Source organism: Rhinopithecus roxellana, chromosome 10 (genome assembly GCF_007565055.1).
Source record: "Rhinopithecus roxellana isolate Shanxi Qingling chromosome 10, ASM756505v1, whole genome shotgun sequence".
NCBI classification, from domain to species: Eukaryota; Metazoa; Chordata; class Mammalia; order Primates; family Cercopithecidae; genus Rhinopithecus; species Rhinopithecus roxellana.
Window position 1 is genome coordinate 107,800,421 of NC_044558.1, and position 25,702 is coordinate 107,826,122.

Here is a 25,702-nt window from a genome sequence, read left to right on the forward strand (position 1 = left end):
ATGGTGCATCTAAGAGGAAAACAGATTCTAAGCATGAGATAAAAGACAGACATTTCTTAATGTCCTAGAAAATAAAAAAATCCAAATACAGCTCTCCTCTCCTTTGGGGAAAGAAATCGCAGTATATGTCATACATTTGAAGCTGGTTGCATTAAAAAATTAATATGTTCTATTAGAATTGTTGGCCATTTTATATTTTCCTCCATTATTTTGCCTTTTTACTTTCTTTATGTTCTTTCCTCTATTTTTTCACATCTCTTTTTTCCCTTTGTTTGCTTCTTTATATCTATTCTTTCTTTTTTCTGCTTCTTTCCCTTTCCTCCGTGATTTTCATACCTACTTACTTTTTCTCCCATATATTGTTTTCTATTCTCTTGGTATATTTATCCTTCTAAATTCAACTCTGTCTTTATATTTAAAATATTTATTTTCCCCTGATATGAATTGTTAGCTTATAAAACCATGTATTAAAGTAAACAGATTGATAAGTGCATTTAACACTTGGTGGACTTGGTGAGAAATTGTTTATTTTTAAAAAATAACAAAATAGTGCCCCTCTCACTGTTAAAGGGATTCATTTCTGGGCTGAAGAAATAGTTCTATCCCCTGGGTAACCTTTAGCTACCTAGTCATATTCATATATAATACATATCACTGTGCTGGAAAAGAAATGAGATTTTTTTTTTCTCTAAAGCTGAAGAAATTGAGAATGTTTTTCTGAATAATTGAGCAATTGGCAGCAATAAAATGGTGTGTTTTTATTTCTCACTAAAGAAAAAGAAACTAAATCTCAAAGGTAATCGCCAACTCTTAATGTTTTGTGCTGCATTAATTGTGGAAAAAGGTATTGTGTTATGTTTGTTAGGCATAGTTATAGAAAAATGTTTTATGTTTGAAATCATTTAAGACCAGTTCTAATCCTTTAAAAAAAGCTGTTGCTATTAGCAGCTGCCAGTTACCTGACAATTAGAGGTTCCCCAGCTGAAATTGCAAGAAGTAAACAATTTCCATTTTGTATTACATTAACTTCTCCAGAAGAAGCCCAGTGGCTAAGGGGACTTCTGTGGAATATAAAATTTGCTATGTGACCCAGAGCTATGGAGCTATGGGAAATAGTTTGCTAAGTAATGGGGTTCACAATCTTCCTTCCACTCCATCTTCCTTTGGCAGGGAAGGCTACAGTTGCAGGAACTGAGCTTAAGGTTTGATTTGAGGTCAGGAGCTGTTCCAATGTTAGGCAAAACTGTCTTCTCCACATCTTTCTCTGGATGGATTGTGGTTGGGCCATTTGAAATACTGATGGTCTATAAGCCTTCACATATATCCATGGGACTTCAAGAGCAACTGAACTTTGGGGTGAATTCTAGGAAAATAAAAATATTATGTGAAGAGTAAGCTTGGGTTTTAATCAGTAGAATATATGCTATACGAAGGCAGGGATTTGTTAGATTTTGTTCTCATTCAACAGTGCCTAACACATAATAGGCATGTTATAAATATTTTTTGTTGATAGAAAAATTCTAATTGAAGACAAAAAGCAACTGGCATTAAAATGAGCAAGTAGGATCCAGTTGGGGGCAGAGATTGAGTTCCTTTGCTTTAAATTTTGCATTTATTTGGTAGCTCATTTGCTAGAATTTTTCCACAGGCCACAGTGATTAGTATATTTATGTTGAGTTAATTGTTTTCAAGGAAGATAATTGATTGGATTTTTACCTCTTCCTGCTTAAAGAGATGTGCAACCTAGATTTGGGGTACCAAATGGCATCTACTGGGAACTGTAAGTCTCTGATAGCACCTTAAAGTTCCGATAAACTTATGAAGCATGTGCTAGATAGATTATTTCACTTATTTTCAACAGTATAGTTTCCTAGCATGGAAAGTAAATCAATATATAACATATCCTATATTTAATATTTGGCTAAATTTGATTATTAGGTTATTAGTTTGATAAAATATATTTTGAAATGAGTGTTTTTCTCCTCACAGGTTCTTCCTCTCCTTGCATTGTATCAATATTTTGTTTCTGGAATTTGTCAAGACATAATCAGAAGTCTAGAAGCAAGAATCCTCAAGGTATGTTACAAGCTTTTAAGACATTTGATATTCTTGAACTCTTAAAGATATTGTCATGTATTAATTTGATTCTAGGACTTATATTAACAAGTTGATAATAATATGGCATTACACTGATATAAGAAATGACTTAGCCATTATTATAATAAAGTATGAGAAAGAGCCAGTTAGAAAGGTATAGATTATTTTATGCTTGGACCACAGTAAAGTGAGGAACAGCTGCACATGGAAATAAGGTTCACCCAACACCAATTGACCTGGAAATTGCCACTTCTGAGAGACTGGCTTCCTGGTGAAGACCAACTGAACCAGTTTTCTGAAGCTTCTGTGAATGTATTCCTAAGAACCTTTATGGATATCATGGTACACAAGAATTTTTCAATGAAGAGGTAATTGAATTAACAAGATCAGATAGATGCTAAATTACAAAAAATCCTGTAATCCAGAAGTCAGTTAAGGTTCTCTGCTTTTGAGATGCATGTGCAATTGATTGACTTGAACACCACATGGGATGGGAAGCACCTTATGCTCTCTGTTCTCTTTCCTAATCACTCATGTTGCCTGCTCCCACTTTTGTTGAATTTGTTTTGTACATGGATCATCTCAATATCCAGCAAATTTGCTCCCAGTTCTGTACCTCCTCAACTGTAATATGGAGTTCAACCCTATTTTATATTTTACACACACCCGCGCACACACAGACACACACACACACACAATGTGTATTCACGCTTTTTTCTATAGTGGACTTTACTAAAAATTAGGAAGACAGAAATTTAAGTTGAGGCAAAACAAACAATTGAAGATAGAACATTTGGCTTTCTTGAGCTTAAAATCTTTCTTGGCCATCATCTCATGCTTTTGCCACCTACTGAATGGAGCAATCAGCTATGGGCTGGTAAACATCACAATTGGCTAAAAAAATAAACCTCAAAGCCAGGCGTGATGTCTCATGCCTGTAATCCCAGCACTTTGGGAGGCCAAGGCGGATGGATCTCCAGGTCAGGAGTTCGAGACCAGCCTGGCCAACGTGGCGAAACCCCATCTCTACTAAAGATAAAAAAAAATTAGCTGTGTGTGGTGGCGGGCACCTGAAATCCCAGCTACTCTGGAGGGTGAGGCAGGAGAATCGCTGAAACCAGAAGGCGGAGGTTGCAGTGAGCTGAGATCACACCACTGCACTCCAGCCTGGGCTACAGGGTGAGACTCCATCTCAAAAAAAAAAAACAAAAAACAAAAAAACACCTCAAAATTTTCATTTGTGGCATTTTCAATTTCCATCCATGGTGTGAATACTCCCTCTATGTCTGACTTCAAGCTACCGACTAGACATCACTAATGATGGAATCAGGGACAAGATGTGCACGATCAGCTCTTGCAAGTTGGAGTGAGTGGGCTCCAATACACCACTGGCTTAATTTATACTTCTGCTTTTGTGGAAATACTCTCTGCCTTTTGTTGCCAAATTTCTCCCATTTTCTAATAAGGGAAAATTAGACTTCCATTTGAATTTCTCTTCGTGTCTAAACCCTGCCCTGGGGCCTATATTTTCAGACCTAAATAGTTTGTGGCATGCTATTTCTAAGTAAAGAAATGAAGAATTCTGGTGCTGATTATTAATGATTTTAACCTGGGAATAAATAATTTGTTACTGATCATGAAAATTTCTGAATCACCCTCTCTGAGTTACTGAACTCTTATGAGTTCTATTGCTTTTTAATTCCAACACTTTTAAAAGAAACTGAATGTAACTTTTCTCTCTTTTTTCCAAAAGATAATGTTCTCTTCAATATTGCAAAATTCTTGAGGCTAGGATCTGTATCTTATTCATCTTTTAATTCCCTGTAGTGTCTTGAGTAATACATTCACATAGGTGAAATTCAGTAATTAACTATTGAATTTAAAATCTGCAGACATTTTTCAAGTGCCTACGTGCACTCTCTCTAGTGTTTAGTGGGAACTCACCTAGAAAATACTTGGCAGATATTTATTGATTTAACTCTAAAACAACAGTTATTGAGTACTTCCTATTTAAAAGCACAACGTTAGTAACTCCAGTTGAAGAAATGTAACCAATGATCCTTGCTTATAAGGAAGTGAAAACTAAGAAGAAAGACAGGACGTATACCCAAGATAATAATGTTGGCACCTGCCACTTGATCATTTCCAAATGAGTGTGATGAAGACTCTCCAGGAGTTTGAAAGAGGAAAAAATGGCTTTGAGTCTTTAGGTTTCACTAAGTAGGTAAGATTTAGGCTTGAAAAGAGTAGAATTCATGGAGCAGGAGAGAGGAAAAAGGGAACATTTCTTGGCCGTCAGTGTGAAAGATAGGTGAGAAAATAACTGACTTGTTTAGGGGCCAGGGGTGTTTCAGTTACACTAGAGTGGAGGTTTTAGGTAGGCAGATTGTAGAAGATAACATGAGTATACTAGAGGTCAATGACATTGAGAATACCAGGGACTTAGTCTTGAATTCCCAACTCTGAAGAGATGTAATTTGGAGGTGGAGCCATAAGAGAAATTAAGAGATTGCAATATCCGAATTTTGTAACATGTACAATCTGGTCTGTCCTTAAGAGGCAAGAAGCATGAAAGGGTTACAATGATCATAACTCATCAAGAGGAGATCTAGAGGGGCACCAAAAGACATAATCTGGAACAAAGTGGTTAGATGACTTTTTTTTAAAATCATATTGTTAGCACTTGTTAGCTGTTTTTGTCCTAGAGTAGCATAAAAACCAGAGAAGAACTGTGGACTCAATTCTGGAGAACTGGGTTGGATAATTAATTACAGAATTTATATAGAATCTTATTATTTATATAATTAACTAATTATAGAATTTGGATCAGGAGAATGACATGATCTTATCTGGTGTCTGGTACCAATGTCAGGAGTAGAGTGAGCAGTGGGATCTTATTGGCATAGTAGGATTGAAAAACCAGACTAGGGTTTTGACAGAGCAATGAAAGAGGACAAATGATGGATCCTACAGAGGAAGGAATGACAGCCTGTGTGAGCAGAGTTTGCCTGACCTTTCTGAAGTAAACTGGGGTCAGGGAGTGGGAAGAGAGAAAAGTCATAGTTGGGAAATAACACGCAGTGATGATTCCTGACAAATCAAAGAGCAATCGATCACACACTGAAGTTTCTGTAGTGTCCTAGTGTCTTTCAGGGAAAGCTTTAAGACCTCTTCATGATCAGCTGGCCTGGCTTCACTTTAGAACTGCCAACATCTTGAAAGATTTGTCACTCTCAACACATCAAACCTAGGAAGGGTACCAGTGATTCTATATTTGTGTGAGTGAATGGTTGATTTATGGGTAGTTCTTTTTGCTCTCTGGCTTGTTTGTGTTTGCAGTGTCGGTCACCTCTGAAAATATATGTCCATTATTTACCCAATTGCTTTTTCAAATGGTCAGATTGGTATGATAAACTGAAGCCAGAAAGAGTCCATGTTCAGCAATCTTATAGTCAAGACTCAAGGAAACTAACCACATACAGATATAGGGAAGTGTTTCCTCTTAGGGGTAATGAGAAAAATGGTCATCTAGAAACCTGAAAGAGTTTATATGTCTCCCCCAGAGCCTCCTTTGATATTATATGGCACTGGGGAGATTAGACATCAAGGTACCTTAGTCAAAGACCAAAGTATGCAACTCGATAGACAAGCAATTTTCTCTTTCTTATTAAAAATATTTTCCTGATCTTTTATATTTTATTTTCATGTTATTTATGTATCCAATTTCCCACTAGCACACCTTTTTATTTCTTTAAAATTCGCACACTCTTGAGATTCCTAAGATAATAACAAATGGGAAACAGAGAGTATGATGGGTGGACATGCTGAGGATAAATGGAATTTTCTTTTCCAATGTTATATATTTACATGTTCATCTAATTTCGTACTTTATTCTCTGCTTCCACATTTACCCTTCTCTGCTCTTTACAAAGTCATTAGATAGTTTTCACAATTTAAGTCAGGTTAGAGCCCTGTCCTGTTTAAAACTCTCCAGTAACTCCTTATCACACAAAGAAGAATGTGCAAAATCCCTACTCTGGTCTTCAGGTTCTACTTGACCTTTTTTGGCCAGCATTCACACTCACCTCCTGACCTCCTCCCCTTGCTCCCTGAGTCCTGCCATATGGCCTCTACACTAAGGTCCCTTAGCAGATTTTCATGTCTGTCTCCTTTAATGCCATTCCCAAATCTTCTCTTGAAGGTTTCCTTCACAGAGAATTCCTTCCTGACCACAGTCTTGAAAATAGCATTTGGAGTGCCTTGTATCCCTTTGTATTTGTGTATATCTTCATGTGTCACTGAAACTTAGCTAAACATGCATCCCTCCAAGAGGGAATATAACCTCCAAGAGGACTTGGTACATATGAGGTACTCCATAAATATGTTGAACGAATTTAAATAAGAACGACTTTTTCTGTAATTTTCTGATTGATGATCCTGCTGGATTATATTCAAATTAAGCTGTATAAAATATATAGCTATAAATTGATTAATATTATTAAATATATGTATTTAAAATTAACAGTGGCCATTAATTATGGATAAGAAAATTGTTCATTGTAGCACTATTCACAATATCAAAGACATGAAATAAACCTAAATGACTATAATCGATAGACTAGATAAAATGTGATACATATACACCATGGAATAATATGCAGTCATAAAAAAGAATGAGATCATATCCTTTGCAGCAACCTGCATGGAGCTGAGCTGGAGGCCATTATCCTAAGCAAACTAACCCAGCAACAGAAAACCAAATACCACATGTTCTCACTTATAAGCAGGGACTAAATATTAAGGACACATGGACACAAAGAAAGGAACAATAGACACTGGGGCCTGCTTGAGGGTACGGGGTGAGAGGAGGGTGAGGATCATAAAACTAATTATTGGGTACTATACTTGTTACCAGTAGAGGGTTGTGACTGCAAGTTGTTCAGGTTCTTGGCGTTTTGAACAAAGAACTGGACAAAACGCCCAGCAAAGCAAAGAAAGAATGAAACAAAAGAATGAAAGCAGAGATTTATTGCAAATGAAAGTACTCCACAGTGTGGGAGTGGGCGTGAGCAGCGGCTCAAGGGCCTGGATACAGAATCTTCTTGGGTCCAAATATTCCCTAGAATTTTCTTGGGTCCACACGTCCCCTATTCATATTGACCACTTCGTGCTCACCCCATGTAAATGAAGTGGTGGCCCACAATCAGTCTGATTGGTTGCAGAAAGCAGCCAACCAGAGACTGAAGTAAGTTACAAAGGTTACTGTCCTGTGCAAACATCTGATTGGTTGCAAAAGGCAACCAATCAGAGGCTAGGGTGAAGTTACAAAGTTATACTTCTATGGAAACGAAGACTCACCTGCAATCAGTCTGATTGGTTGCGGACAGCCAATTTCCTATCTGCCGCGCAGGAAAGGTGGGGGTTTGCAAAGGGAGTAGCCTCTGGTCCTTTTGTTACTTAGGTGTGGAAGGTTAGGGTTTTCCTTTCAATTTAGTTCGAGGAAGTTGGCGTGAGACAGCCTTCGATTCCCTTCCTCCAGACCCTATTCTCCTACCTCATACTTATTACCTGGGTGATGAAATAATCTGTATACCAAACCCTTATGACATGCAATTTACCTATGTAACAAACCTGCACAAGTACCCCTGAACTTAAAAGTTAAAAATAAAAGAAAATTAGTAGTTGTCTCTATGTTGATACATTGTGGAGTTAGTCTCCCAGTTTGACTTTCCTCGTTGGGCTGGAGAACATTAGGAGTGTTTTTGTTTTGTTTTTCTTTTGAGCTATAGTTAATGGGAACAAAAAAAAAATCATTAAAAAAACTTTTATACAGCTATCATATTATAAAAATATCAATGTGTTTGCCTCTGATGAAGTAAGCAGCATCTGATAAATGTCCATTGTTTTGAACAGCCGCCTGCTGTTGTTAGCTTCTTGGTCCATTGCACATGTATGTGGGCACACACACAGACACTTGGATCTCTCTCCACTATGTCTAGTAAACATTAATTCATAATGCATTACCAACATTAAGCAGAAACTTTGGATCTCAGAAAGTTGATGATTTTCTCTATACTTTGTTTTCTAAGTAAAACAAATTGTTTAATTAAGTACCTCATTGTTTCCTTTCCTTTACAGATAGAAGTCCTTATAGATTTGAGATTCTTTTCTGAAGCCTTTTATGAGATATCCCAAATTTTCTATGGAAAAAACATGCCTTGTTCAATACCCGCAGGCTATAAAGCTACTGGAAAAACAAAGGTAACCTGACAATTTGATTCAAAGCAATTTCTTTACCTGTGAGGGATACGTTCCTAAAATGTAGGGAACACTCCCACGAAAGTGTATTTACAATCTCTGGTATTTTAGACCTCTTTGTTAAGTCTGGTTACAACTAACATCAGGATTTTATGAGGTTTCATTGGTCTGGGTTGGAAGGGTGTCATGGGGGAGGGAGCCTGGTTTTGAAGTAGTTTTTGCAGTCAAATTCTGGCTCAGGAATGCTGCATGTTGCTTTTTATTATAGTTACCATGGGCAGTCTCACTAGGCACATTTATCAGCCACTACTGCTTAGTTTTTTGGGTCTGACATTACAATTTCTGGTTAATATTTTAAATCAAAATAGTCTTTCCTTATGTCTTATTTGGATCTCTTTGATTTTCATACTTTATACCAAAGTTTTAAGAATGTGTTCAAATTTCTTCTGATTTCTGTGAGGAGAGAACATTCCTCCATATTGTCTAACCTTTTTTGATTTTAGGAGATAGTTTTTACCTGGCTTGTTTAATTTATATTTATAAACTGGATAATTGAAGCACCCTTGAAAATGAATACTGGAGTTGATGTTTAAAGCATAAATTAAATCAGAAGGAGCTATTATTTTCCTCTCTTTTGGTCTTCATGGTGATCTGGGAATCGCTGGGTGATCATGCTTCAGGCAGATGCTTGGACCCTCCTAGACCAGCAATAAAGGAAATAGGAGAAGGTAGCAAATTGGTTTGCTTGGGAGAGAGTGTATGTGTGAGGAGTGAGACTGATAGGCACAATACCAGCTGGTTGGATTCAAATTTGGAGGACCTAAAGCAACCTGGGAAATGAGCTATAAGTCTTGAAAACAACTAGCATAAGCTGACATCATATTTACATATAATATGATAATTACTTCAGAGTATTCTCCTAAAATGTACCTTCTTATTACTCCATATGACTGCTACAGCATTATAACTTATTGTAATAGGGTGTGAGGCTATCCACAGAACATCTCAAGAGGGATGTTTATTAGGCAATTGGACACATGCATGTGCATGGGTATGTATGTATATACATCCATATGTATGCATATATCTGTGTGATTGATAGATAGATGGATAGAGAGATATACACAGAGAGGGGACAGAGAGTGAGATTGGTGTCAGTTGGTTGATTGTTTTGCTCATTTTCTGTGGCATAAATTAAGCATCATCTTACCTGGAATAAATTAGCAATATTTTCTTGCTTGCTCCTCAGTTAATTACACTTTACTTAGTTAAAATATATTTTTTGAGTGCTTACTGAACACAGGTGCCATTCCAGGCATGGAGATAGAGCAGATGAAAGACAACAGGGAGGCTCCTGCTTTCCTGGAGCTTACAGTCCAGTGAGGAAGACAAACACCAAATACATTAAGCACATAAGTATATGTCAGGTATATACACAGCTGTCAAGGACAATCAAGCAGAGTTGAGGGGATGGAGAGTGACCAGGGCAGTGAGGTGCTGTTTTATCCAAAGTGGTTTGGAGAATCTCTATAATAAGCAAGTTTTGAGGGAAGTGAGCCATGGAAAGATTTGAGGGAACAACCTTCCAAGTAGGAGGAACTGTGAGGGCAAAGGTTCTAAAAGGGATGCTTGCAAGAAGTGGTTAAGGAAAGCCAAGTAGGCAAAGTGAGGCTGCAATGAGGAGGAAGAGGAGGAGGAAGAGGAGGAGGAAGAGGAGGAGGAAGAGGAAGAGGAGAGGAAGAGGAGGAGGAAGAGGAAGAGGAGGAAGAGGAGGAGGAGGAGGAGGGACCTAGGAGTCAGATCATGTAAGACCTCATAGGGCTTGATAAGGACTGGAATTTTCTCTAAATAAGATGAGAAATAGCGCAGAGTTTTGAGCAGAGAATCGACATGATAGGAATTAAACATTTGAAAGGACACTGCTTACTATTGGGGAAGAGGCTGCGGGTGGGCAGGGGTATACATTTGGAGACCAGTTAGGAGGCTGTTGCAGATAATTTGGGTGGGGCATGATAATGATTGAGATGATTGTGGTGAAGGGAGTGAGCAGCAGTCCGGTTCTGGGTGTGTTGTGAAGGTACAGTCAGCTGCATTTGCTGATAATGGTTTGGATACAGGATGTAAGAGAAAGGAGGCAAGGATTACTGTAGAGTGTTCAACCTGAGCAACTGGTAGGAAGATGTTTTCATGTACTGAGATGGGGAATACTGCTCCAGATAGGGGTTGAACATGTTAAGTATGAGATTCCCAGTAGACATCCAGGTGGAAATGCAGCATAGTTAGGTGCAGATCATATAGGGTCTGGAATTCAGGGGAGAGGTTGGGGTTGCAGGGACACATTTGGGAATGCTAGAAGAGAGATTTAAAATCAGAGAACTGGATGAAATCAGCTGGGGATGAGGCAGATAGAGAAAAGCAGAAGTCGGAGGACTAGACATTAAGGTCAGTCACATTTAGAGTCCGGGAGGATGAGAAGGAGAGAAACCAGTTGGGTAGGATGAGAAACAAGAGAGAGTTTTCAATGGTCACTGCTTTCACTGAAATAAATGAAAAGGTCAGAAACTAATTTTTACAAATAGATTCCAAACTTCATTTTTATCAACTAGTTTTCATAAGATAAATGTATGGGTGAATCTATCTCCCGATAGATTCTGATTTCAGATTTTGTATTCTCAAAGTTAATTTGCAGCTTTCCAGCTTCAGTTGGGAATTTAAAAAGTGTAATTAAAAGAGAAAATGTGTTCAAGATTTATAATTAAAATAGGTGCCAATGGTATTAAGCTGCGGGCTAGTTATTTAAAGAAGGGATTAATGCATGAAGTTTCACTTGTAAAGGAAGTAACTGAAAAAGTCCTACAGATTACTATTGAACTTTTCACAGGCCTTTAAAAAAATTCTCTATTTTAGCATTATATTGGTATTCTGCTCTTATCACCGAATCTAAAGTCCCATTATTAAACTCTCTTTAATTTATACCACCAAGGATTTCCCCTTGGATTCAGTTACTCACTTTTCAATGTATTATGGATAATAAAAAATATCTTCAAAGAAGGGAAAAAATTTTAAAACACTTACCAATACTTTTTCAATAAAAGCTATCTGTTATGTATTGTTTTGGGAGGTTCCCTCAAAAGCAGATCCTGAGACTAGGATTTGGGAACAATAGTGTCTTTGGGAAGTGATTCAAGGAAGTAAGGTGAGCTAGTAGGAAAGCTAGATAGGGAAGTGGGGAAAACCAATCCAGACAGCGTGAATGAGAAGGTCACCAATATGGGTAACTGGGGCTCTCAGAGAGACTAGGTAGAACACTTCTGTTGTTCTTCTTTGGCAAGGTTTATTTTCTGCACTTCTAGTCTCTCCTGAACATTCTTATGGTCAGGCAAAGAGGTACAGGTACTTGAGTAGGACACCATCTACATGTGAGCAACCTGTCCATGGAAGCTGTTAGTGACTTCCTGGTGACGAAGGGGGTTGAGGAAGGGGCAGAGGGACATTGCTGTTGGACTCTACCAATGGGAATCTTTTAAAAAGGGTCTTCTATACCAAGAGAGATGCATCCTACTAGATACATCAGTCTCCTGTGGCAAATAAACTAAATGTTTCCTAATGCAACATTATATTTAAGGCCAAATATAATGACAAATAATATACCAAAAAAGGAAAAAAACAACCAAAAATATTTATTCTGAATAGCAATACAATTTTGTCTCAAACTGGTAAAGATTTTTTTTAAGTGATAATACTGTTGTTAAAAGTGCAATAATTCTGACATTTTCATACAATGTGGGTGGGAGTGTAAATTGAGCCAAATTCTTTCAATTTTCTTAGTATATTCATATCTTTTGACCTAGAAATTCTGCTTCCAGGAATCTATCCTAAGGCAGTAATCAGAAATATAGACAAAATAGTCATCAGTGTTATTTAAACTAGGGCTGAATGATGGGATAATGATGGGGAAGTGGCTCCCTGAGATGTCCAGCAATAGGAAAGAGATTATTAGGCTGCATTCATAGGATAAAGTATCACCTACTCATTAGACTGAAGTTTACAAATAATTTAATGATATGTGAAGAAAATTATGATGTAAAAGTTTAGTGAACATGGAATACAAATCTATTTTTAAAAATTTAAAATACATCAAAAAGACATTAGTAGGAAAAACATCAAATATTAACATTGTATTTCTTAAAGGAATTTGGCGTATGTATGATTTTTACTTTCTTTATACTATGCTTATCTTTTCTGACTAGAGCATAAATTACTTTTTCAATAAAAATGATAATTAAAATAATTTTAGAACACATTAAATGTTTTATTTAAAAGAATACTCAATCTTGTTCTTGCTGTTACTATTTGTATTTTGACAGATGTTTCAATCATTTGACTCAGGAAAACCTCTTACCAGTAAAGAAAATATACAGGTAAGGATAATAATATTTTATAAACGTGGTTTTCCTAAGTGTGGATAATTTTTGAGTCATTCTAATCTATTTGGTTGATACAGTCTTTGATTCTGAAAATCTGCTGTGTAATATTCTTTTTTTTGCCCAGTTTCTTTCACAAAAAGAGGATTCTACTGGCCATCTAAATACATTTGTTCCTGTCACAAATGGAATGATTGGGACTTAAGCACTTGATGACCTAGTAATATTTGAATATCTTGAAATAATAATTTTTAAAAATCTTAGGAGTATTGGAAGTCTGTCTCTCCTAGGAAGTGTTAGAGCAGGAGAGTTGTGGCACAACCATTGTTAAAGGGGGCTATGGATGAGGAAGGAGTTCATAGAACCAGGCGACAGTTAATGCAGATAGATACACATGGTTTTTATTTTTTTAAGTGCTAAGAAACAGCATTAAGTAAGGTATTTATTTTTAATTAAATAATTTTGAGAGATATTTTCTCAAAATTGCTTTATTTTTGTCTTCCATAATTTTAATAGGAATATATCTAACTTTTATTACATGTAATCTTATTACTCTTCTATTATTGTGCATTTTATTTCACAAAGTTCACTTTTAATTATCCTTCAGATGATTCATTGTTTTTTATTTTCATAAAAATTTGTTTTAATTTATAAACAATTTGCCTGAAATGAAATAACTGGTATTAGGAAGATAGAAATACATATTCATATTTCATTTTAGTGTTCCAAGACCTTTGGATATCTAAGAATATTTATTCCTTTCCTATCTTAAATGCCAGGGCATCCTAAAACACTTCTTTAGGGAGTGGTTTTTGGTATAAAAAGAATGTCTGTCTGATGATTTCTTTTTATGCAAAAAGAGACTAACAGTATAATGGAAACTCGGTTTCTATTAGCTAATTAGTTAAAACAGTACTGTTGGTCTGCTTAAGACTCTTCAGATTATACTTTATGTTTTTTTGCATAGAGGGAAAGAAGCGAGTGCTACAATGGATTTTTTTTGTTTACATAAGGCAAATAGTTTCTCTTTTTTCTAGAATAGATAGCCCCAACATCTGCCTTACGTATTAATTCAACAAATAAAATCAAGAGCTTATTGTGTGCAAGGCGGTAGGCTGCCAATCAACATTAGTTCTGATGCTGTCAATCAACACTAATCAATCAACAATACAGACAAACTCCAAGCTCTCATGGAGCCTGTTTTTTAATGAGCAAGACTAGTAATAAAGCATGATATATAAGTGAATATGTTATAAATATATAAATTATATAGTGCATTAGAAGGAGAACCATGCTATGAGAGAAAATAAATGCAGCTGTGCCTAAAGGGAATTGGGAGCATGGGGCTAGGTTGGAGATGGTAATTTTGAATGGGGTAATCAGGTTAGTCTTCGCTGAAGTGGCTTTTGTGAATAGACCTGAAACAACCTAAGGTGCGAGTCATATGAAATCTGGAGAAGGAACAATCTAAAAAGAGGGAAAGGTAAGTGCAAAGGCCCTGAGACAAGATTGCCTAGCTTGGTGAGGGACATCTAAGCCAGTGTGGCTAGAGCTCTGTGAATGATGGGAGTAGTAGGAGATAAGGTCAGACAGGTCAAATTGAGAAGGGGTTGTAGGGCCATTGTAACCAGGCTGTTATCTGAGCAAAATGAAGAGTCACAGGAGAGTTTTGAGCAGTAGTGTGTCCTGATTGATTTATGCCATAAAGGGATTACTTTTCCTAATCTGTTGTGCCCGCCATGTGCCAGGTACTGTTCTGATGCTGTCAATCAAATACATCAGTCAACCATAATACAAATTCCCAAACCTCAAAGCGCTTACATTTCTCTCTCTCTCTCTCTCTCTCTCTCTCTCTCTCTCTCTCTCTCTCTCTCTCTCTCTCTCTCTCTCCCTCTGCCTCTGTGTGTGTGTGTGTGTGTTGGAGATATTGAGTTTAGAGATGTTGAATTTGAGATATCTGTTAGACATCCAAGTGAAGGAATTGAGTCAGAAGTTGATTCTGTGAATTTGGAGTTCAGAAGAGAGGTTGGAGCTACAGCGAAAAAGTTGTGATTTCATCAGTATTCAGATGAGAGTAAAACCATGAGCCTGATTGAGATCACCTAAGGGGAGGGAGTGAGGAGAAGGAAGAGCACTGAGTTCCAGGACAGTCCAATATTAAGAGGTATAGGAGAAGAAGAGGGACCAGCAAAGAAGACAGAAAAGGAGAGGCCAGTGGGATAGGAAGGAAATCAAGGGAGTGTGGTGGCCTGAAAGCCAAGAGGAGAAGCATGTTTAGAAAGAGTGGGTGATCAGTAGTATCAAATTTTGATGATGAATCAAACATAATAATATACTGAATCTTAAACATGAATTTTTTTCACTTTTAATGTCTCTAAAATCAGAATGCATTTTACAGTTGATGGCATGTGACAGCTTAATTGGCATATAAAATAATGGCATCAGATCAGAAGTAACATGGTATTTGAAGACTGATAATTGAACATTGGATTTAGCCAAGTGTAGGCTATCAGTGAATTTGACCAAAGGGTTAAGATGTAGGGATGGAGTGGGTTTAGGAGCAAATGAAAGGAGAGAAACTGGACCTCTTCAGAGTGTTGTTGTGAATGGGAGGAAAGAATGGGGTAGTGGCTGGAGAAGGAAGTTGGGGTATAGAGAGTTTTGGGGTTATTGAAATGGAGGAGATGAAGCATGACTGTGTGCTGATAGGAATGTTTCTGTAGAGAGTGGCATATTTATGATATAGGAGAGAATGGCTGAGTAGGCCATTGGAGAAAGGAATGATGGCCTAAGTGGTAATGCCAGCCTTAGATAGCAGAAAGGAAGGTAGAGCTGTGGGGGCAGATGCTCAGGTGGGTGAAACAGATGGAGGAGTTTGCTCTATTCTGACTGCTTCAGTTTTCCTAGTGAAGTGGAGGAAGCAAGGCCATTGGCTGGGAGGAAACCAGGGAAGGAAAGGTTAGAATTCGGAGGAGAGAAGGGTGCGAAATCATTGTCTAAGAAAGAAAGAGAGGGTGAATGGACTGGCAAAATATTGGAATATTACCAGGCAGCATTGAGGTTTGGTTGGGTACTTAAAATGGGATAATTTGTGTGATTATGTGATTTTTCTCCATCCCTTTTCCACCCCAGGGACGCAGACCCTAAGAGGGCTCAGAGTTGGATTTCAGAGTTGGAGCTGCGGTTTTGCTAAGGAAGTGTGTTTGGATAGGCAAGGACCCAGGGGGTTGAGGGTGTATATGAGAAGGGGTTCTAATGATTGATGGTGGACTCTAAGCAGGGTAGGGAGATTGCTTGTCTGCCCATCTTTTCTTCTTCCTGTCATAGTATCTCTGATTTACTCACACTAAAGCAGAGTAGCCGGTGTATGTGTCTAATGAGCTTCCAGTTTATCTGTTTTGATAAAGGATCCCATCCTTCACTCTGAGCACCAGGTTTACTCTGCCATGATGGCAGAACTGGCCTCATGAGGCACAGGTCAGAAATTGGTGGGGAACAGCAGAAGCATTGTTGAACTGTTGAGATGGTTCCAACGTGACATGTCTCTCTCAATAGACCTCCCATTTACAATACCCCGTGCCCAGCCCTATATTCCTTCATCCAACACCAAATGTGGACTGCAAAAGAATGAAGCTAATAATATCTGAAAAAGTATTTTTCTAACTTGCTCTTTTTCCTTTTTTCCAATTTTTTTAGGCAATGGATGAATTAAGAAATAAAGGCTTGCCTGCAGTTCTGGTTACAATTGGCCAGCCGCATCTCTTAAATAAGTTTAATTTTGTTAAAGCATACTTTTTCCTAAGTGTGGCTGCGACAATAAATTGTGTCCCAGAAAATAAATTTAAGACAGTAATTACCGACAGGAGCAAACCAAACCTACCAAACTTGAAAGGTAGTTGTTTTATTTTTTGCTTATTTCCCTTTCTCCTCCCTTTCCCTAACTATTCTCCCAGCCCCCACTAATCTATATAAATGATATAGTATATATTCTTCCACATCTTTCTCTAAGCTCATATAATGACACACATATGTACTTATATCTAGGTGTATGCATATACATACCTGTTTATATATATCCATATTCATATACTTTATATATAATACACTATCATATATATATACACACACATACATGATAGGATTTATCATTTATTTACAAAATGGTATGTTCACATTTTTCTGCATTTGGTATTTCCCATGCAGAAAAACTTCGTTGAAATCACTCCAAGTCTACTGCTTTGCTTTGGTCTGTTATATTGACTGTATAGTATTCTAGGCCATGATCATCCCCCATGTATGTTCCTTAGAAACAAAGTGCATGTGCACCAATAGAGGAGTGATTGAATAAGAAGGAATGTGCCCCTCCACTAGTGCACGTGCACTTCATTTCCAAGGAACATTGCCACTGTGCAACATACCCGGATGGCATAGTGTATCTTTCCATGGGGTATATAACCCATGGGTGGGATTTATGGGCCATAGAGAAATTTTCAATGGTATTAGATGTTGCCTTAAAAATAGGTGATTTTTACCATTCAGTTTGATATTAACTGTGGGTTTTTCATAGATATGCTTTATCAGGTTGAGCAATTTCTCTTCTATTCTTAATTTGTCAAGTGATTTTTATCATGAAATGCTGAATTCTATTAAATGCTCTCTCTGCATCTATTGGGATGATTATGTGGTTCTTGCTTTTTATTCTGTTGATGTGGTGTGTTACATTAATTGGTTTTTGGACGTTTAACCAAACCTTACATTCTTGGGATAAGTCCCACTTGATCATGGTTTATAATTTTTTTTTTTTTTTTTTTTTTTTGAGATGGAGTCTCACTCTGTTGCCCAGGCTGGAGCACAGTGGTGCAAGCTCAGCTCACTGCAACCTCTGCCTCCGGGTTCAAGTGATTCTCCTGCCTCAGCCTCCTAAGTAATTGGGACAATAGGTGCCTACCACCATGCCCAGCTAATTTTTTGTAGTTTTCGTAGAGATGGGGTTTCACCATGTTGGCCAGGCTGGTCTCAAACTCCTGATCTCAAGTGATCTGCCTGCCTCTGCCTCCCAATGTGCTGGGATTACAGGTGTGAGCCACTGCGTGTGGCCTATAGTTCTTTTTACTTGTTAGATTCTGTTTGCTAGCATTTTGTTAAACATTATTGCATTCATACTCATAAGACATATTGGTCTTTAGTTTTCTTGTAGTGTCTTTGTCTAGTTTTGATATCAGAGTAATTCTGGGGCCTCTATTTTAAAATGTAGGTTTTTCTTATGGTGAGACCAACAGATCAGATGACTGCCATAGAAAAAATAGTTACAGTTTCCAAGAGGAAGGGTGTGCCACACCACTGTGGGAGAAGGAAACATAGGAGAGCTGGGCTGCGTCTCAGGAGGCAGAGGGCAGTGGGAGGGAAACATGAGCAAGAGCCTTTATTGTGGTTGCTATGTAAATGAATGGGTAAGGCAGGATGAACAGGCTTAGTATTTGAATAATTTTAGTTTGAATAATTTCAGTGAGCCCTGACAGGATAGGTGCAGTCTCTAGATAACTGATAACTGGGCTTGGGGTGATTAGGGGAAGAGTGGCCTAGAGTAAGAGCCTAATAAAGGAGGTGGTGAGGGCATGGGCTCTTTAGTTTGCACACGAAAGGTGTGCTCACAGGTGAGTCTTTTACCATCTCTAGGAACTGGGAGGTCAGCAAAGCCCCAAATGTTGTCATTTCTGCATCAGACATACAGAATTTTTTTTTTTTTTTTTGAGACAGAGTTTTGCTCTTGTCACCCAGGCTGGAGTGCAATGGTACAATCTAGGCTCACTGCAACCTCCGCCTCCCGAGTTCAAGCAATTCTCCTGCCTCAGTCTCCTGAGTAGCTGGGTTTACAGGTGCCTGCCACCATGCCTGGATAGTTTTTTTGTATTTTTAGTAGAGATGGGTTTTTATCATGTTAGCCAGGCTGGTCTTGAGATGTACAGAAAATGTAAAGACATAATTAATGTAGCCTCATAGAATGAGGTTGGGAAGTATTCCCTCCTCTTTTATATTTTAGAAGAGTTTGTGAAGAATTGATATTAACTCTTTAAATGTTTGGTAGAATTCAACAGTGAAGACATCTGAGCTTGAACTTATATTTGTGGATAGCATTTTGATTAGTAATTCAATCTCTTTTTGTAGTTCTCTTAAAATTGTCTATTTCTTGACTCAGTTTTTTTTTTTTTTTGTAATTTTATTTATTTATTTATTTATTTATTTTTTTATACTTTAAGTTCTAGGGTACATGTGCATAACGTGCAGGTTTGTTACATATGTATACTTATGCCATGTTGGTGTGCTGCACCCATCAACTCGTCAGCACCCATCAATTCATCATTTATATCATGTATAACTCCCCAATGCAATCCCTCCCTCCTCCCCCCTCCCCCCTCCCCATGATAGGCCCCAGTGCGTGATGTTCCCCTTCCCGAGTCCAAGTGATCTCATTGTTCAGTTCCCACCTATGAGTGTTGACTCAGTTTTGATAGTTTGTGTCTTTCTAGGAATTCATCCATTTCATCTGTGTTATTTAATTTATTGGCATACAGTTTTTCATAGTCTTCCTTTATAATTCTTTTTTTGAAATTTGTAAGATTAGCAGTAATGTTTCCTCTTTCATTTCCAATTCTATTAATTTGAGTCTTTTCTCCTTTTGTCTTTCTCAGTCTAGCTATAGGTTTTTCGATTTTGTTGATTTCTTCTACTTTTTCTTCTGTTTTCTATTTTATTATTATATATTTCAGTCTTTATTATTTTCTTTGTTAACTACCCTTACGAGTTGGGAAAAAAACTTAGAGGGGCTCCTGTGTTATCAGTGTTACTTTGCTTAAGCTAGAGACTCTGTCCCACAAGGTGGTGGGGCTGGGTGGAACAAGGGAACCCCGTCTTCTTAGTTGTGCCGGTTTGAAGTGAAGTTTCCATCTCACTAAACAGGCGGGGGGAAGAGAAGTAGTCATCTTTCTCCAAATACCGCAGACTTGTAGTACTGTTCTCACCACATTTTAGTAAGTGTTTTTGAGTAGATGTTTAATCATTTGCTGTATGGCTTTAGAATCGTTTCCAGAGACTTCAAGCATTAAAAAACCAATAATTTTTACTAATTTAATGGGAAAAAAAACCAATAATTTTTACTAATTTAATGGGAAAGCTCTTCACATTGGGATGCCAGAAGTTAATCTGAACAATGCGTTTTTGAGATTTATCTATATTTATATTTGTAGCTGTGGTTCCTTTATTTTCATTTTGTTTCATGTACTGATGATTGATAGACATTTAGACTGTTTTCTATAAACATTCTTGTACATGTCTCTGAGTCCTTATGAGTAAGAGCTTCTGTATATCTAGGAATGAAATTGATGTGTCATATTTAACTTAAACTTTAAAGTTAATTAGTATCTCTACCCTCTTAATAGATCATTTTACTCTGATCACCCCTTCCTACTTTTATAATTTGATAGCTTTAGGTTTTAGAGTTTTTTTTGTTAATTTGATATTTAGACATTATATTATTTTTTTTTCCACTCAATAGTTGTTTAGCTTTACCTACTTATTTGCTGTTTTCTTTGCTCACCATTACTTATTGTGTTTCAGACTTTGGACATCTCTTTTCTCTGAGATGTTATATCGTTTGTAAGTTTAGATGAATAGCTAGTGTGTCATTATCATTTATTTAAAAAATCTATCCTTTCCTTACTGAAATAAGAAATTCATTATATAATAAATTCTCATATGTACTAGGTTATGATTCTGTTTTCATTTTACAGTTTTAAAAATTAATATGTAATAGTTGTACACATATGTGGGGTATTTTTTTTATATACACATAAAATGTGTAATGATCAAATCAGGGTAATTGGGATATCCCTTATCTCAAACACTTGTCATTTCTTTGTGTTGGGAACACTCTGAATCTTCTCTTCTGTTTTGGAATATACTATAAATTATTGTTAACAGTTGTCACCCTACTGTGCTATCAAACACCAGAATTTATTTCTTCTATCTAATTGCATGTTTGTACCCACGAATGAACTTCTTTTCATCCCTCCTTCCCATCTCCCCTTCCCAGCCTCTAGTAACCACCATTCTCTCTACCTCCATGAAAACAATTTTTTTCTTAACTCCCACATATGAGTGAGAACAGGCAATGTTTTTCTTTCTGTGCCTGGCTTGTTTCACTTAACATATAAAGAACTCACACAACCCAACAGCAAAATAAACACAAGTAATTAAAATAAAAAGTAGGCAAAAGACCTGGGTAGATATTTATCAAAAGAAGACATATTAGTGGCCAAAAAGCATATGAGAAAACACTTACCATCCCTAATAATCAGGAAAATACAAATCAAAGCCACGATGAGGTGTAATCACACCCCAGTTAAAATGGCTTTTACCAAAAAGACAGAAAATAGCAAGTGCTAGTGAGGATGTGGAAAAAGGAAAATGCCCATATACTGTTGGTGGAAATGTAAATTAGTACAACTATTGAAAACAGTATGGTCATTCCTCAAAAAACTGAAAGTAGAACTACTGTATGATCCAGAAATCTTTTCTATATATCCAAAAGAAAAGAAAATCAGTTTATCAAAGGAATACCTGCATTACCATGTTTATTGCAGTACTATTAACAATAGCCAAGATATGGAATCAACCTAAGTGTCCAGCAATGGATGAATGGATAAAGAAAATATGGTATATATACACAATGGAATATTATTCAGCCATAAAAAAGAATGAACTCCGGTCATTTGTAGCAACACGGATAGAGCTGGAGGACATTATGTTAAGTGAAATAGGGTATGATTCTTGATTCTCTATTTCTACTACTGATTTTCCTGGCTTCTTGTGTTAATAAAATAGTTAATTTGATTTTATAACTGAAAACTATTTATTACCTCCTATGTTGTTTGAGAATTGAGAATGTAACAGTGGAAATACACACAAAAATACTCTCTTAAAACTTGTTATGATAGAAAAATACAGTAAATTAAATGAATAAAGGCATTGTGGGTTACATGGTAACAAGTGCTTTGGAAAGCAGGAAAGGGGGTTAGGGAGTACAGGAGTGGGGTGTAATTTAAAATAGGGTTGTCAGGAAGAGTCTTAATAAGCAGGTGATATTTGAGCACAGGTCTAAAAGAGGAGAGGGAATGAGATGTGAGTTTCTGAGGAATAGTATTCTAGATTAAGGGAACAAATACCGAGACTCTGAGATGGGCATGTGGCTGGCATGCTTGAGGAACAGCTGGAGCCCAGTATGGCTGGAGCAGAGTGAACAAAGTTGAAAGTTCTAGGAGATGCTGTCAGGGAGATAACAGAGTGATTATGAAAGGATTTGAAGGTCATTATAAAATATTTGGCTTTTATTCTGAGCAAGTTGGAATACCACTGGAAAAGTTTTAAGAGGAAGAACTAAAAGTTTCTAAAGCCTAACTCTGGTTTCTGTATTGAGACTAGGTTAGGCTATGGGGTTAGGGGAAACAACAGGGTGAATAATTTGAAGAGCATAATCATATTTCTTTTTAGAAGGCTATTGAATAATGCAATTAGAGCTTATGATGGCTTCAACAAGAGTAGTTGCAGTGGAGGTGGTGAGAAGTAGCCAGATTCTGGATATACCTTGAAGGTGGAGTCACAAAGATTTGAAAGGGAAGATCAGAAGTTCACTTTGGGGCAGGTTAAGTGTGGGATGCCTTTTAAGCACCTGAATGGAACTAAAGAGTAGATAGTTTGAGATGTGATTCTGGAGCTCAGGAGAGAAGTGCACACTGAAGAAATGTTTCTCAATCATTAGCCTATAGATGGTATTTAAAGGCCTAAGACCGCGCGTCATCTCCATGGAAATGAGTTTAGATGGAGAAGAGACAGGAGAAATGCTTGGTTTCGTCAACAAGAGATCAAATAAATGAGGGAGAACCCACAAAGGAGACTGAGAAAGGATGAGTGAACAAGGTGTTTTGAGGAGGAAGGAGTGATCAATTGAATTAAAAGGCCAAGGAAGATGGAGGTTGGACTTAACAAAAAGAATGTCATTGAAGAATCTAGAAGATGAACTTTGTTGAACTAACCCTTATTGGAGTGGAATCAAACAGAATGTGTGCAGGGGAATCAGAATGAATGGAGATAAATGGGGAGGCTGCTGAAAGGGACAAAAGAGGGTTTTTTGTTTTTGTTTTTAAACTGAAAAAGTAGCAGTCTGTTTTTGTTTTGATGGGAATCATCAAATAGAAAGAGGGAAAATAATGATGATGCAAGGTGTGGAGTGAGGAGATTTCTAACTTGATACCCTTAGTAGGCAAGATGGGAATGGAACTAGCACTCAAGTGGAGGGTTTGGCCATACATGGCAACATAAAATTCACCTATAATGACAAGTTGAAGGGCAGCGTGTATAGGTTCACATGCTAATGGATGGATAGATGTGTTGTACATATGTTTGCAAGTTATTTGGTAATTTCTTTGGTTTCTTCATTGGAATAGGAAACAAAGACGTCAACTGAGTGAGAACCAGGGAGGAAGTGTTGGAGATTTAAGGAGAGAAGAGAAGGGATGAAGTAGTTGTCTGAGAGCATAGGAGGGCAGATGGACTAGGGAAATGGAGCAGGGCTGCTGGGCAGCTTGCAGAGCCTTTTTGTATTTCTGTATGAATTTAAAGTGAGAAGAGTTAGCATGGTGTTTTTCCTAGCCACATTAAAATTCAGGGGTGCTGATGTCAACAGAGAATTGGATTTGCTGGGGCTTGGAGATTGACCAGGTGGGTGCCATAAAGGAGAGATGGGTAAGGAAATTTAAGGTGTTTGCAAGAGTGATTATGTTTGATGAACTAAGGAACTAAAGCTGGGTAAGGAGGGATGAGATGGCAGGGGGAAGAGAGGGAAAGGGAACAGTGAAACACTGGTAGTGTCAATGGATTGTGGGTTCTAGAAGGGGTGAGATATTGCTGGATTCATGATTCCTGAAAGAACAATCTGGAAAAATATTAGTACTTTTGTCTGTTAAGGTCATCACTATTCACCCTTCACTTTTTCCTATTTTCCTTATATATTCTTAGGAATATTCTACCTGCATACTTCAAGGTAATTCAATCTGATTCTAAACAAGAAAACTGCGATAACAAAAGACAAAAGGCACTTTTGGCTTTTTCATTGGAATTCATTAAGATGCTTATATTAATTTTAATGTAATTTATATATTTTTATTGTCTTCCTGTCCAAGAACATATTTTCTCATTTTTTCATATTTTGTGCCCTTTTAATTTTCCCTTCCTGGAGTTTACAATTAGGCCCATATTCTCTACTATCATTTGTATATAACATAGCAGCTAGTTCACTTACCAAGCTACTCCACTCAAATCAAAGACCTGGAAAAACTTTCAGTTTCCCCTTTTCTCCCATGCTTTTCCCTTCAGCAGGTGACATCACCTCACTTCACATCCAACTTAATTCTAGATTCTTATTAGTTTTCCTTTAGCATGTCCATTCTATTTCAATAACTTTATTTAGTACTACCTTTTTACATACATAATTACCTGTTTAGAATTAAATATGTAGATTTTCTATGCTTTCCTCAGTATTCCTAGTCTTCTGGCTTCCATAAAAGCAGATAAGAGATCTATTTCTTTTGTTTTAGAAAATTTGATTTTTTGATTGGAGATGTTTCTCTTAATTCTTTTAGATCAGGGATTTGATTGGAAGCACATCTGCCTGATACCTGCCTAAACATTGAAAGAATCTGCATGTTGACAAAGCATTTCATTCCAGAAAGCATTTTCTGGTACTCTGCTTGCACTTCCCTAAGTGTTCTTATTATTTTGGTTTCAATTTGTCATGCCTCCTAGCAGTTCTATTTCCCATTTGAGTTTCCTCTCCTTGCCTACTGAGCCCCTGTAAAAGTCGGGCTAAGCTGGTCTGTTGTAGCAAATTAGTCTTTAAATATCATAGCTTACCACAGCAAGGATTTAGTGTTTGCTCAGATTGACAAGGGGCTGTATTTTGCAAAGCCACTCAGGTACCCAAGTGCTACTATCTTGGAGGCGCACCATCTGAAACACTCTGCTCTGACCTTGCATAGAAAGGCATAGGGTGGCACATGAGGCCTTAAATGGAACTCTGAAATTTAGTCTGGAATTCTTATTTAATTGGATAAGACCATATTTAAGTGCAAAGAGGGGAGGAAGTATGGCTTGCCAAGTGCTCAGAAAGGAGAGGAGCATGCATTAAGTGAACGTGATTAGTCTGAACCACAGATCCTGGATATGGTGTTATTTTTACTGGTCATCCCACTGGAGTTCCTGTCATGTTGGCATCAGCTATGCAATGGAGAAGGTGAAGTCAGTGAGATGTACAGTGGCAGGCAGGTAACCAGCCTCTCCTAAGACATCAGGACTCCTATATCTCTTTGCCTATGGATGGCCTGTCTAGCTCTTCTTTTTATTCTACAGGGGAACACTCATATGGGACCCGTGTTAATTTTATCACACACAGGTTCATCAAAATGTCTAGGTTAAACTCTTCCTAGGGTCTTTTGTATGGTAACATGCATTCCAGGCTTCTTTTGTACCATGTTCCAGCATTTGTTTTCTCTCCATCATTGTCTCTCTCATTCTTACTTTCTCCCTTAGGTGAGAAAGCCCAGTCCCAGATCCTCCTGCTGGGCCTTCCAAGAGCCCTAGCCCTCCCTCATCCTCAGCTAACCCCTAGATTCAGACCCTCATAATTTAGGAGACTAGCCAGGTAGGGAAGGTTGGTGTTGAAAGAGGAGAGGAAGTTAGGTGTATTAAGTTCCATGTTATTTTAGAATTCTTCTACGCACTTAACAAACTTAATTTTTTCAGGTGGATATATTTTTCTGTTATTTGTAGTAAAATGATTTGTGGTTCATCTTTCTCTCCCATAGTCTAGAAGC

General features: G+C 37.4%; 1 protein-coding gene across 2 annotated transcripts in view; it reads left to right on the forward strand.

Annotated features, from left to right (window-relative positions):
- Positions 1-25,702, forward strand: part of CFAP54 (cilia and flagella associated protein 54) — a 380,731-nt gene that overhangs the window by 190,125 nt on the left and 164,904 nt on the right. For both annotated transcript variants that reach the window (XM_030939210.1, XM_030939211.1), the window contains 4 exons: positions 1,990-2,076; positions 8,236-8,358; positions 12,723-12,776; positions 16,476-16,671. In XM_030939210.1, coding sequence (XP_030795070.1) covers positions 1,990-2,076; positions 8,236-8,358; positions 12,723-12,776; positions 16,476-16,671 — 460 coding nt within the window. The remainder of the gene's footprint in view (positions 1-1,989; positions 2,077-8,235; positions 8,359-12,722; positions 12,777-16,475; positions 16,672-25,702) is intronic.